Source organism: Cornus florida, unplaced genomic scaffold, assembly GCF_030987335.1.
Source record: "Cornus florida cultivar Cherokee Brave unplaced genomic scaffold, ASM3098733v1 CherokeeBrave_3.0.0_Hap2_Chr05, whole genome shotgun sequence".
NCBI lineage: Eukaryota > Viridiplantae > Streptophyta > Magnoliopsida > Cornales > Cornaceae > Cornus > Cornus florida.
Window position 1 is genome coordinate 116,100,469 of NW_026775575.1, and position 13,542 is coordinate 116,114,010.

Here is a 13,542-nt window from a genome sequence, read left to right on the forward strand (position 1 = left end):
CACATCTGATGACATGATAGGCTCAGTGTGCATGTTGAAGATGGAAAATATTAGGTCTAAGCTAACTTCTATAAATAACTGATTCTTCATTTTCAGTCAGTCAAGGAAGTCGGCTAATCTACAATACCTTCTATTCCTGGAGCCTGACCACCTTGTATGCCCTGTAGACATAAACTTTAATCACTTCAGCATTCTTCTTGGGAAACCATGTTTCCAGTTTTCTTCCCTCTTAGCAGATGCCTAAATGGCAATCTTGGTGATGTATAGTCGAGTTCTACTGGGAGCTCATTGGATATGTGCAGACATGTTATATGGGATAATGTGCAAGAGGTGTATCCCAGTTCCCTTGACTTTATATATCATGTTAATGCGCTCAGAACCCTAGGGTATTGGAAGATACTACCATGCTCAACTAGTATGCCTCTGAATTCACTGATATTATGTAGGCACATTGTAATTAATCCATTCTAACAATTTGATATGCATTTAAGAGCTTCCTTTAAATTGGAAAAGTTAGTGTTTTCCCAGCAAAGGAAAAAAAAAAAAAAAATGGGCATGCCATGGCCTTGGATCTTGTTCCTTGCAAATTTATGGTTAAGGGTCACAGAAGGTCTTAATAGTTACTTTTAACTAACCGAGGTGGGCCATGTCATTGTTGTCTTTAAATCTCTCCTGTTGTTAAAAAAATTTAGTTGGATCCTTTTCTTTAATTATTCCCAGGTGGGCCATGTCACCCTTGTCTTTAAACAGAGTTCTTCATTTCCCGTTGTTAAACTATTGAATTCTATGAACTCAATTTATTTTTTCAGAAATATATTAATTAGACTGTACTAGTTAGTCTAGTGTAATAAAATTCCTTCTCGAGTATTCCCCCTTTTCAGTTTTGAAATGTTCAAAATATCTTGACTAATCATTATTTAAAATGACACTTCAAAATCAGTCTGTCTTGAATTTCTTTTATATTTTTATTTTTTTGTGATAGATTGAATTTAGACCCCGTTGATCTTGCAAAGAAATAACTGTTTCATCACCAGTTTATTAGTGACATTAGTTTAACTACCATACATGGATAGGTTTGTAAGGTCTCGAAACTTGTAAAATTGGAACATACATGAAGAAGAAATTTGTTTTTGGCTTATAGTAGGCCAAAAAGGATAATCACTGTTGCAACATCATTTTCTGAAATTATTACATATTTCCATCATATTGCTGAATCTTCTTTCTCTGTAGGCGAGATCTTGAGCAGGCAGGAGAGACGGAGTCTCTCAAACTAGAAGGTGATATTGGCGGTGGATTAGTTATTGAACGGCAGATATCTTTTTCAAAGGATGACCCAAAGGTTTTCCAGATTGACTCAAGCATTGTATCCCGCAAAGTTGGTGCTGGTTCTGGTGGATTTTCAAGGTTTTGCTCATGATCTAAATACTATATTTTAACATGACTTTGTTGTAGCATTTGAATGGAATTCTAAACATATGGGTCAAGCTGACAAGTAAGGGATTATGTTAATCTTGTGGGCATGGTTCACAGTCGCCGACCAAATGTGGTGTAACAGAAGCGGGCCCATAGGGTCTAAAATGCAATGATACACATCTTTTTATAACATAATTAAATAAAAATGGATTTTTAGTGATATTTTATTGAATTTTTTTAGACTATTTAACACTAGTAGTGACTTACTCATAAATTTTAAGTTGTCGTCTTAATAAAAAGGCTTGGTAATTATACTTTTTACTAAATTAATAAATGATAATTTTAAATAAATGAAAATCCAGACCAAAAAACACATCAATATTATGACTCAACAAATAATAAAAATGAATTAAAAAATTAAATCTAAGAGAAGACATGATTTATAATAGAAAAGAGTCAAAAAAGAAAATTCATGTGGCTGACCCCACCCATATGGAATAAAGGCAATGATGATGATGACGTCAACATTACCTCAATAATCAGTCACATTGTTTAGCTCTAAGAAGAACATAAATTAAAAAAATAAATACAAATTAGTAAAAAATAAAAAATGATTAAAAAAAATTCAGAAAATAATGAATCAGAACAAATCAAACAAGTATCTCACACACAAAAATAATAATAATAATAAATAAATAATCATTTTCCATGTGAAAATAAAAACAAATCCAAAAATTGTAAAAATTCTTAAATTTTTTGGGATTAAGAGCTTCTCCAAAGCACCTATATGTTATTTAGTATATGAACATGTACTTATCTTACTTGAAATATGATATTCATCAATTTATTAAATATTATTGTTGGTGATTTTTATTTAATAAAGTAAAATAAGAAAGTAAAGAGAGGGCAAATTTGTCATTTGAAATAGGGACAGTTAATGTCATTTTATTTGAAAAAGGGTAATTTAAACATTTAGATAGAAGTTCTTTTAAGAGACTAAAAGATGAGAGTGGGGGTATCTGTGTTTACGTTAAACCTGAGGGGAGGTTGACTAGGGTTGTAACCGAGCCGAGCCGAGTATTGGAGTGTTCAGGCTCGACTTGAAAAAACAATAGATATGCTCGAACTCGGCTCGAGCTCGATCCAGCCTAAACTAACTATGATCGAGCTCGGCTTGGCTATATTTCAATCGGTTCGAGCTCGGCTCGATAACACGCTGGCGTAGTGTCATATTTGTAGACATCTTCATTCAACATCTATGGAAATTTCAAAAACAGAGATATGAGAAAGAATACTTGCATGTGTAGTTGCAAACTTGCATATGCAATTCTGAGCTTTAAGATCTCCAGTGGTGTTTGCCGGAAAATGATTTTTGAGGCCGGTTGCATATGTGGTTGCTGACTTATATGTGCGATTTAGAGCTTTAAGGTCTCCGGCGTATTTGCCGGAAAATGATTCCTCACTGGTAGAAGACTTGGCAACATCAGCAACAATCTTCTGTTGCATTTGCGGCTAGAGTTAGTATGATAAAGATAGACAATTAGGTTGAGATTTGGTGGCTTATATATTATAAGGGAGTTGGGCCGAGTTAGGCTTGTGAAGGATATTGGGCTTTGTCTGCTTTAATTGAAAGATGAATGGATTGACCAGTGGCCTAGCGGTATCAGCCTCTTGCTTTCCAAAGGGAGGTCAAGAGTTCAAGTCTCATAAGAGAAGTGTGTGTGAGTACCAACTAGGAAAAAAAAAAAAAAAAAAAAAAAAAAAAAAAAAAAAAAAGATGAATGGATTGGGTCTATTTTAATTTTTGGAGGAATGGTGGTCTAATTAATTTCAATAGGAATCATTTAAGAAATTTAAGGTCCAAAATTATTTATTTATTAGTATATATAATAAATATGAATATATATTATTTATCTATTAGTGTATATATATATATATATTCGAGTTCTAAGCGAGTAGATTATTGAGCTTGTTCATGAACGAGTTCATGAACTAACGAGCCAAGTAGGGATTTGTTTGAGATTGCCTCATTTATTAATCGAGATTGAAATTTGTGTTTGAGCTTGGCTCATTTATTAAACAAATGAACACGAACCGAGCTCTTAACAAGCCAAGCCCGAGCTGTTCGTCGAACACTTGGTTCATTTACAGCCCTAAGGTTGACCACATTTTTTTTTAAAGTTTTATCTTTAGTTACAAAGAGAACTCCAGGGAGGTGAGGGTAATTGACCCAAAAGAAAAAATTTAGGGGAAGCTAAGGTTTTTGAATATATTGTTGATTTGGTATACATACCCTTTCATGATTCTAAACCCATATATATATATATATATATATATATATTGACTGGACCAGCAGCCCCCCAGACTGTGCCCTTAGTGATGGTCGTCCCCTGGTTATATATGTGTAAATTTAAATTTTATTACAGCTTTATGTTGGCATCCTCTCTCTCTCTCTCTCTCTCTTCCCTGATATACTTTAGCAACGTGTATTTTTACTAGTGTTTTATTTATTCTATAAAAATTTTTTTTTGGGCATTTCATTTCATAGATGGCTGACTTTACAGGTTTTGTTTTTTCTTTACTTTTATCCTTCTCAGTAGCCTTCATGTATGTATATTGTTGTTCTGCAGGCTTGTTTGCTTGCGAGTGCACCCAATGTTTACACTCTTGCACCCCACTGAATCTTATGTTTCATTTGTCTCCATTAATGGATCTAAGCAAGAAGTTTGGCCAGAATCTGGTGAGCAATTTCTGGAAGGCGATCTTCGGCCTAACGGTAATTCTCTCTCTGTGTCATTTTCTTTGTTATTTTGGTGACAGTTTCTATTTTCTATACCATTACAATAAAAAGTTTACTTTTCAACAAGAAAAGGAGAAAAATAAAAATCCAAAGGACTATTCAGGGAAGCAAGAAAATTAGGTCACATGAAGATGAATTACAGCGAACTTCTTTTCATTTTTGTGTTAAATCAGAACAAGTGTACAACCTTAATATGTGTTATTGCATCAAGTCCATGCATAGCGAACTCCTTACCAGGAACATGCATCGAAAATAGCTGTTAGAGATGAATATGCAAAAGTTTTCAAAGGTATGAAGAAGTAGATGTAACATTTGCTTAACAAACTCATGTTAATGTTCATAAAATATATTTATCAAAATTCTAATTTAAATATTTTGCATAAATTATGAATACCTAATACTAATTATGTTTGCGAGCTACCTTGTAGCAAATAAAAAAAGATTAAAATTTGAGTTATGGATCATCTTTCTACTACAAATTAAGGAACTTCACAACTTGGCCAAAACTAGCTAGATAAAATCTTGATTTTGCTTCTTGAATCTGCTGCTCTGAATTAAATATTGAAATGAAACAATTCAGGGTTTTTTAGCATAATATGATGCTTAGGTTAACATTAATATATTAAGAAAACTATGTTGATCAAAACAACCGACATTTCATCCACTGAGGTTTCATAAGCCAAAGCTCGTTGTAACAGATAGCACAGCTTAATATTAAATGGCTGCAACTTCCAGCTTTTATATGCATGTCTCGGCATGGCAGAAACTATCTGTGGGTTTTTTTTTTTTTGGGTACAAGCATATAATGTCATCATCCATTACCTCACTTCCGTTTATCTATTTATATATTTGTTCTTTTCAGGGCAAACTTTCAATGTTTGAAACTGCCACCCTGCTTGTTCTACTCCATAGGCCAGTTAAATTATGTGTTTTCATTGTGACCTTTTATGTTTCAGGTGAATGGATGCTTTTTGATAAATGTCTCGGCTTGGGTTTGGTCAACCGCTTTAATGTTGGTGAGGTTCACAAATGTCTTATACATTGGGGGACAGGGACTGTTAATTTAGAACTTTGGTCTGAAGAGAGGCCTGTATCAAAGCAATCACCTCTCAGAATTTCTCACAAATATGAGGTGAGGGAAATTTCGTAGTTTCTTGAGAATGACCATGTGTAAAACAGCATACAATATGGGCCGAAACCTGTTTGGTGTACTTTCACTATTGTTATTTGATACGCTAAGTATTTGTTGATTTAAATGCATAAAATCTTTTGAAATAAAAGGCCCTTTGCTATCGTCAACAAAAACTGTTCATGGATATTTTGGTTCCAGTTGATCCTGAAGGTAGATCCATTAATCTTAATTTTAATTTTTGCTAGGAAGGTCCTTTGCTACCTCCAAACAAGATTTTGGAGGTAGATCCTGGACTGGTGGAAAGTCCTATCTGAATATTGGGAAGCACCAGGAATAGTAGAAAGTTGGTACATTAACTGGTTAACTATTTTGAACTTGTTCAAAATGATTGAAGGTGGCTTCTTCATCGTCTTCTTGAACGCCACTTTATCAGAAGTTAGGATACTGAGGTTGGCCTTTAGTTCAAATTCTAGGTGAAGGTAACATACTAAGAATGAAGCCAATTCACTCAAAGCTACCCTTATTCTACTCCATCTTGTCCATTCTTTCATCCTCATCAAAATACAGTCTGTAAAATGGCTGATGGACCATCTCCGTTAGTCCCATTTCTAATGGTGGTCGCTTTGGGACTGGTCATTTTCGGACGCTCTCTCTTAAACAGTGCTACCTTGGTCTCTGGCGCGGAGAAAACAATCTTTGATTTTGTTTTTGTCATTCCACTTCTGGTTCTGCTTGTGGTTCATTTCATAAGCAAATCAATTGCAGTTCCTCTAACGCTAATTTTCCTAGCATACATTGTTAGTAAGATGCTTCTCGGCCCGTTGGTATTGATATTGATCATTTACATTGTCAACGTTTATTTACATTCTTTTCAACAATTCGAATTTAGAAGAGATGTGTTTGATGAAAGAGATGGGAATGGACATGGATGGGGATCAGTGCTGTTACTTATTATCTTCCTAGTACTGTATGGCTTGTTATACGAAGGAGAAGGATATGAATTGGGACTTGCTGTGCTCGCTATGATACTATTCCTCTTGTACAACTTGTGTCAATAATATGTAGAGCCTTGCCCTCGTATGATTTGGCTCACAAAATTCACTGACCATGTGTGTGTGTATATTTGGCTCACAAAATTCAGTCTAACCACGTGCGTGTGTGTGTATATATATATATTGTTAGATTTCTGCCAAGTTATGGTTACTTTGTATCTTGAGAGTGTTAGGGCTCTTTTGATGAGACTGATCCCCTTAAACGTGTAAGAACCGACCAAAAAAAAAAAATAAGAACAAGAGATGTCTGCATCATGAAACATTATCGGTTTTGTTTCATGATCGGTTTTCAATTTGTCTATAAACACAATTAGCTCATACTTTGTCAAAATTCAAGTAAAAGAAATTCCATTAGGTAGTTGAGCATCTACGGCAACTTCCGGTGCAAAGTACACCGGTATGAACATAGAAAATTCCACAACGATAGAAAAGTACACCGGTATGAACGATAGAAAATTCCACAACGATAGAAAATTCCACGAATCTACTTTTCTTGCTCTTGACCGGGAAAATTTATAGCAGAAGTTGAATTCCGAGTTCACATGTATTCCAAGAATTGGAAAGTTATGAAGGCCACTTCAAAATCAGTATGACCTATTCTCTTAAATTATGTCATGCAAAAAGTTTCTACACCCTCAACGCTGCAACAACTCGGAAGGTGATTTTCTTCCAGAAACCCCTGAATTTAGCATGTTAAATGAATATGGACTTATTTCATGTTTTACACTTAGACCGTTGTGTGAAGAAACCATATACATACACATATATATCTATCTATTTATACCCTATAAAAGTATATTCTATTTGTATTTTTTATATACACTTTTTGGTAATAATAATATATATATTTCAAATAACTACTCACACCTCTTCTAAAAGTCACCTTTTATTATTTATATACAATTAAATCATTAAATTTATTTTAATAAATAAATGTGACTTTTCAAATAATTACTAACATCTCTTCTAAAAGTCGCGTTTTTATATATACTCTTTTGTAATAATAACATATACTTTTCAAATAACTATTAACATTTCTTCCAAAAGTCACCTTTTATTATTTATATACAATTAAATCATTTAATTTATTTTAATAAATAAATGTGACTTTTCAAATAACTACTAACACCTCTTCTTAAGGTCACATTTTAACTGTAAACACCTATTTAACACCCTATATCTCACTCCCCTCTATTTCTTTCCATCTCTCTTTGAAAAGAATTTCTTCACAAAAAGTTTGTTAGAGGTTTTTTCTTCCACAAACAATTTCAACGGCTTTGAGAGGAGACTCGTCTTTTGGTTCATGTACATCAAATTACAACTCAAAACCCTTTCAAATTTTTTTTTTTTAAAGGTATGTTTTACTTTGAATTGAAGAACAATTTATATATATTTTATTTTTCTATCTAATCATATATATTCATATTGTTTCATACATAATTAGTACATGAGGAGTTATTATATTTTATATGTTTTCCTAATAGTTCAGTTCTGGAATTCTTTTATTACGATGTGAAAGAAACATGCATGAATATTAACTTTGTTCTGTTCAGAAAAATTACAAAGATAAAATATATGAAACATTGTATTTTATATGCAATATATGTGTACAAGTCTATATAGGTAACTGAAGTATATAATCATTGATTGAAATGTCAGTTAGTTATCATAGAATTCTTTTATAAATGAATCATTATATATACAATACATAATTAGTACATGAGGAGTTTTTATATTTTATATGTTAAAGTGTATTCAATTTTAATTTTTATACCCTATAAAAGTGTATTTGATTTATAATATTTATATACATTTTGAATGATAGTGGAATACTTGGTAAATGTTCTTTTGTGAACGTGACAATCTTGGAGTCTTTCAACTCTCCAACAGGCCAGAAGTTTTTTGCTCTCTATTATTTTAATATACTTTTACTGATATTTTATTGGACTGTTATTATTTTATAATACTTTATTTGTACCATTTATATTCTGCTATAACTAAGTGTTTTGGTCTAACTACATCCTGATCATGTTTAAATATTAAAAAATTCTCATTCTCTGCGTACATAACATGTTTACTGTTCTTTGTTGCTTTTCTATCTAATTTTGTGTTCCTTTCCTATTTATTTTTTTAAGAAATATTGTTCTTTTATATACGTTTGCCTAATTATCTCCAAAGTATATATAATTCCGTTATATACTTTGTTCATACTTGGAAGTCTGTTCCATGAAGATTTTTGGAAGCATTGAGAAATTGCAATGTAAAAAAAATAAAATAAAAAAAAAATACTGAGAAATTAAGAAATTCTCTAAAGTTATATTTAGAATAAAACGGCATTTAGTTCAACCAGTTTAATATATACTTTATCTATAATACTCCATCCGTCCCATATTAGATGTCCCTTTTAGGGAGTAGAAATTTTTAAGGGGGCATGTAATTATTGCATTGTCCCCCTCAAAAATTACAAAGCAACCCTTTCAAGTTTATATATATATATATATATATATATATATATATATATATAATAAAGTTTGAAATTTTTAAAAATTTTAAGGGTATTTTATGGAAAGATGTGAAATATTTTGTTTAAACTTAATAAGTGGACAAATATTTTAGGACAACCCAAAAAGGAAAGATAGACAACTATTATGGGACAAAGGAGTATGTGTATTACATATACATATATATGTGTATCTATATATCATCATAAACCAATTTCTATTTACTTATATTGATTTAAAAAAAAACAAAAAAACAAAAAAAGCATGGATATGATCTTCAATTGGAAATAAATTATTTCATCTCAATACATCATATTCTTCAAATAAAAACTCACTTTTATTTCACTTCTTTAATCATTTATATTACTGAAAGTCACAATCTTTTTTAGAAAAGTATCATAAACTAAAACTCTTCTTAATTGTGAAATCTTTTTCTTTTTCACTCTTTTTCTTTAGCGTTAAGGAAAAGCGTGATTGATTAAATTTAAAATTCTATCGTGCATCAAGCAGTGTAAAAGTTATTTTCTAAATTCTTTCGTAAGTAGAGAAGCATTACAATCCTCGACTAAAAGTCAATTTCTTTAAATAATAAATTATTAATATTAAATAATAAATTAATAAATATATATCTAAATCAAAAATTAAAAGTTGTGTTTATTCAACCGCATTGGAATAAAAAGCTCATAACATTCTTGTATATAAAGTTATTCAATTTTACTGAAATTGATATTATTAAACATCTTTTAAAGAAACCAGATGATGGTTGAAAGTTATAAATTTCATTTATAAATAAATCTCTCTTGACAAATTTTAGTTATCTCTGAATTTCTGGTATGTATTAATTACATGTATTGAAATCTATTCATATGAAAAAGTATGAATTTCAATTTTTTTAGAGTGTTGAAAGAATTTGTTGGATAAAAAAGAAGGTGTCATGAAGGTGAGAGTGAAATACGTAAATGTTATACTCCTTTTCCGAATTTAGAAATTAGAGAGACACAAGTGTTATACAGAGTGAAATAGGCAAGTGTTATAATCCTTTTCTGAATTTAGAAACGTTTACGGTGCGTAGAGAGACACACTTTTAATAGCAAATACTTGTAAAAAAATTAGACTGTTCATAATTATAGATTTTATTTATGAATATATCATAATACTTACTCTATATCATAATAATTATGTGTGAACAACTTTAAGGTCTCTATATAATATGTTATCATGTATATTATATTCTATTCAGCCATACATAACAAAAAAAATAAATAAATAATTGATATAAGACGGGCACATATAATTATTTAATTTTTATTGCATGTTTTTAAATCTATTAATAAAAAAATGTAATGTATTATATGTAGTATTTATAAACGTACTGTTATATTCTAATACACCATATGATCGATTTGATATAATAAATCTCTTGTACAATTGATTCAATAGTCTTTTTCATTGCTTTGCAAAATAAAATTATATTCTTTAATTGTTCGGCTATAAATAGCACAAGAATATTAGGGTTTGCATAAGGTTTTAGATAAAGAGATTTTGAAGATGATGAAAAAGTCTTATTTGTCTTTGAGATTAATAGTCAAATAGTTATTCGGATGATAAATGATAACTTAAAATTTTGAATTTATTTTGCTCTAAATTTATAAATACATAAATCAAATTAATTTAACACTTTTATCTGCAAGTTACTTTAATTACATTTTATATTTATATCATCTCAGCTATTTTACTATCTCAAAATATTGTTAACTTCAATCATGTGCATCGCACGTGGTTCTATATAGTGTGTGTATATATATATATATAGCATGGCATGACAGGCCACCTTTTCTTGAATAATGGCAAATTGGGTTGGATTCAATTTATTCCATTCTGTTTAGTCACTTCAAAATTGATCGAATTTTTGTTGCATCAGAAGGGTTACAGGTAACCACTTTGTGTAAAAATTGTCAAAGTAAAATACATGATTATGAACTAATGTAAGATATGTTTACATATATGGTTGAAAATACTTGCAGTTATAAATAGACCTCATGATACAGTTAAATAACCCAAATATTTCTGATCTTTCAGTGATATCCAATGGGTGCTGGAGCAACATTCAGCTCATGTCCTTGATAATGTATGTCCTGCAATTCATTCAAATAAACCAGTAAGCATAGATATACAAGTCAATTCAAATAAACTCCATCTTTCTTAATTAACTACATGAAATTCTATTACGTGACAGACTTGGGTATAGAATATGTACCGATGCAAAGTGGTTAACATCGCGGTGGTGAGCTTCATCTGCTCTAACAACGAAGACCACATCTTTGAGAGTGGCGTCCGGTGAGAGGCGCCAGTAATCGATGGCTATGGCCGGCGCAGGGACATTCTTTATGTTGCCATTATCGATCTCCTTGAGAAACTCGGTGTAGGAATGAACGGCCTCCTCTTCCAAATAACCCACAATGCGGTGAGCCAACTTTGGGGAAACCAAGTAGGCGGTGAAATAGGCATTGAAGAAAACACCCTGTACCGCGAAAACAAGAGCGCGCTCGTACCAGTTGGGCATGGCTACCTCCATGAATGTCAGGAGGTGCATCCTTTCATTTTCAGCTTCTTCAAGCAGAGCTCTAATCCAACCCCCGCTGTGCTCGAACCGCCTCAATGACTGGCAGTGGAGCAGCAACCCTCCCACCATGCCCGGGACTGCAGCGATTGTTTCTAGCATCATTACTCGATACACAAAGTTTCTCTGTAATCATACACATGGATCATATATATAATTCATTAAACTGTGATTTGAATCAAAAAAATAAAATAAATATATCCTAACTTTGAAAACAGAGCAAAGTAGATGTCCAAGACAACATTCAAAACTAGAACAAACTATATATATATGTACCTTAAAGAATAGGTCAGTGGGGATTCTGAGAACCTTGACTGTCCAATATGCCACTTTGTCCAAGAATTTTTCAGGCTTATGGTGCTTCTTCAGATCTATTGATACGTCGGACTTGTATGTCTCCCATGGCTTCATTCAATATTTATCCAAAAAATCATAAGTCACAAATAACACACACAACGTCATAACACGCATCACCATGGTATGTTGTTAATCTAACTTGCATGTTATTAACCTAGCCAACCTAATGAGATATATATATCTCACTAAGAAATATATTCTGGACAACATTTTTTTTAGGGATAATGATTTATAAACTTAATAGTTGAACCAAAAATGATTTGTTTGACCAATATTTTCAGTTTGAACCCACTGCAAAGTAAACTTTGAATTTGTACAATCACCCTCAAATCATATGTAATTATATATCATTTAAAATGGACTCGAACTTATAGATGAAGGTAAACTTTGAATATCTTTAACCACCCACAAATCATGCATATCATTTACTCCCCTTTGTTTTTTGCGCCCGGTTTATTTATAAAAGAGGGTGCATGGTTGTGTTTTAGTACATACCTTGAAGCAAGTCCACGGCCATTCTGTTCCATCCTCCTTAGTGATCTTTCGTGGCTGAATGCCCCAGTAACTCATGATAGCCTTGTCATTCGGACCACCAGGGGTGCCACCTGCCGGACCAGTCTGCTCTTGCTTCTCCTCACCGACAGCCATTGTACTCCCATTCCGTAAACCCATGACTGGAACCCTAAACAACGTCACAACTGTCCTCTCCGGCTTAGCATTAAGAAAGCCGGTGACCGACTCATTAGCTGCGGAACGGACTGTTGCAGTTGAGAAGAAGCGTGGGCCCACATGACCCATTGCCGAACGGAAGACCCTCGTCGCGCTGCGACTCATCATCATCGTTGATAGATATTCAGAGCAAGGACGTAGAAGATGAATAATTACCTAGACTAGATGGAAGAATTACAGGTTGAGCTAGTAGTACTTTGGAATGAAAGTGAAGATTGTAAAGAACGCCTTTGATGTTTTGTTTGTTGTTGAATGTTTAGATGAATTTGAGAGAGTTTAAAGGAGGGTTTATATAGTAGTACGAGTACAAAATTGTGTGCGTCTATAAGTTGACTATGGTTCGTTCAAGTCTTTTAGTTTTTCCTCACGTGTATGATTTGGTGTGCGAATGGCAGCTTATGGCATGAATCTTCTTGAATGCTTCGAATGTCTCTATTTTCCTTCTACATTTTTATAATTTGTTACAATTTATGTAAAATAATAGTACTCCGTATATGAGTTGTGGTTAATATTCTATTTGGAATAAAAATTGGGTTTTTTTTAAAAAAAAAAAATTAAATTCTGTCATTTTGTACGTATGAGTTTTGATATTGCCACTTTTAAAAAAAATTAGAAATTGATCATTTTTTAGAAGTACATTTTTTTTATTAGTCAACAAACCATCCACAAAATAATATTAACCACTAAATTATCAAAACACTTATATATTGACCAGAAATAGAGAATTTGAAAATAAATTTAGCTGGTGTTCCCTTCAAATTTAGTAATTTTTCAAGAAAAAATTACATATAGGTAGACTTAATAGTCTTAAATAACAAAATAGTCTAATTTTAAAGTTTATTTTTTAATTTAATTAAATTAAATAAAATAATTACAAATATATCAACAATTATTATTAAGTCTATTAAGCCTACAAATAATTAGAAAGAAAAAGCAAT

General features: G+C 32.0%; 2 protein-coding genes across 6 annotated transcripts in view; one reads left to right on the forward strand and one right to left on the reverse strand.

Moving 5' to 3' along the window:
- The window catches only part of LOC132308859 (uncharacterized), a 51,005-nt gene extending 45,487 nt beyond the window's left edge, over positions 1–5,518 (forward strand). For all 5 annotated transcript variants that reach the window (XM_059807119.1, XM_059807120.1, XM_059807121.1 and 2 more), the window contains 3 exons: positions 1,231–1,404; positions 4,044–4,189; positions 5,170–5,518. In XM_059807119.1, coding sequence (XP_059663102.1) covers positions 1,231–1,404; positions 4,044–4,189; positions 5,170–5,363 — 514 coding nt within the window. In that variant the 3' untranslated portion in view covers positions 5,364–5,518. The remainder of the gene's footprint in view (positions 1–1,230; positions 1,405–4,043; positions 4,190–5,169) is intronic.
- A 5,237-nt stretch (positions 5,519–10,755) lies between these two features.
- LOC132308861 (ubiquinol oxidase 2, mitochondrial-like) lies at positions 10,756–12,861 on the reverse strand. The gene is made up of 4 exons (XM_059807126.1): positions 12,371–12,861; positions 11,795–11,923; positions 11,156–11,644; positions 10,756–11,033 (listed from the first exon to the last, which is right to left on the reverse strand). Exons 1-4 carry the CDS (start codon positions 12,713–12,715, stop codon positions 10,974–10,976), a joined length of 1,023 nt encoding a protein of 340 aa, XP_059663109.1. The 5' UTR covers positions 12,716–12,861; the 3' UTR covers positions 10,756–10,973.
- Positions 12,862–13,542: the final 681 nt, after the last annotated feature.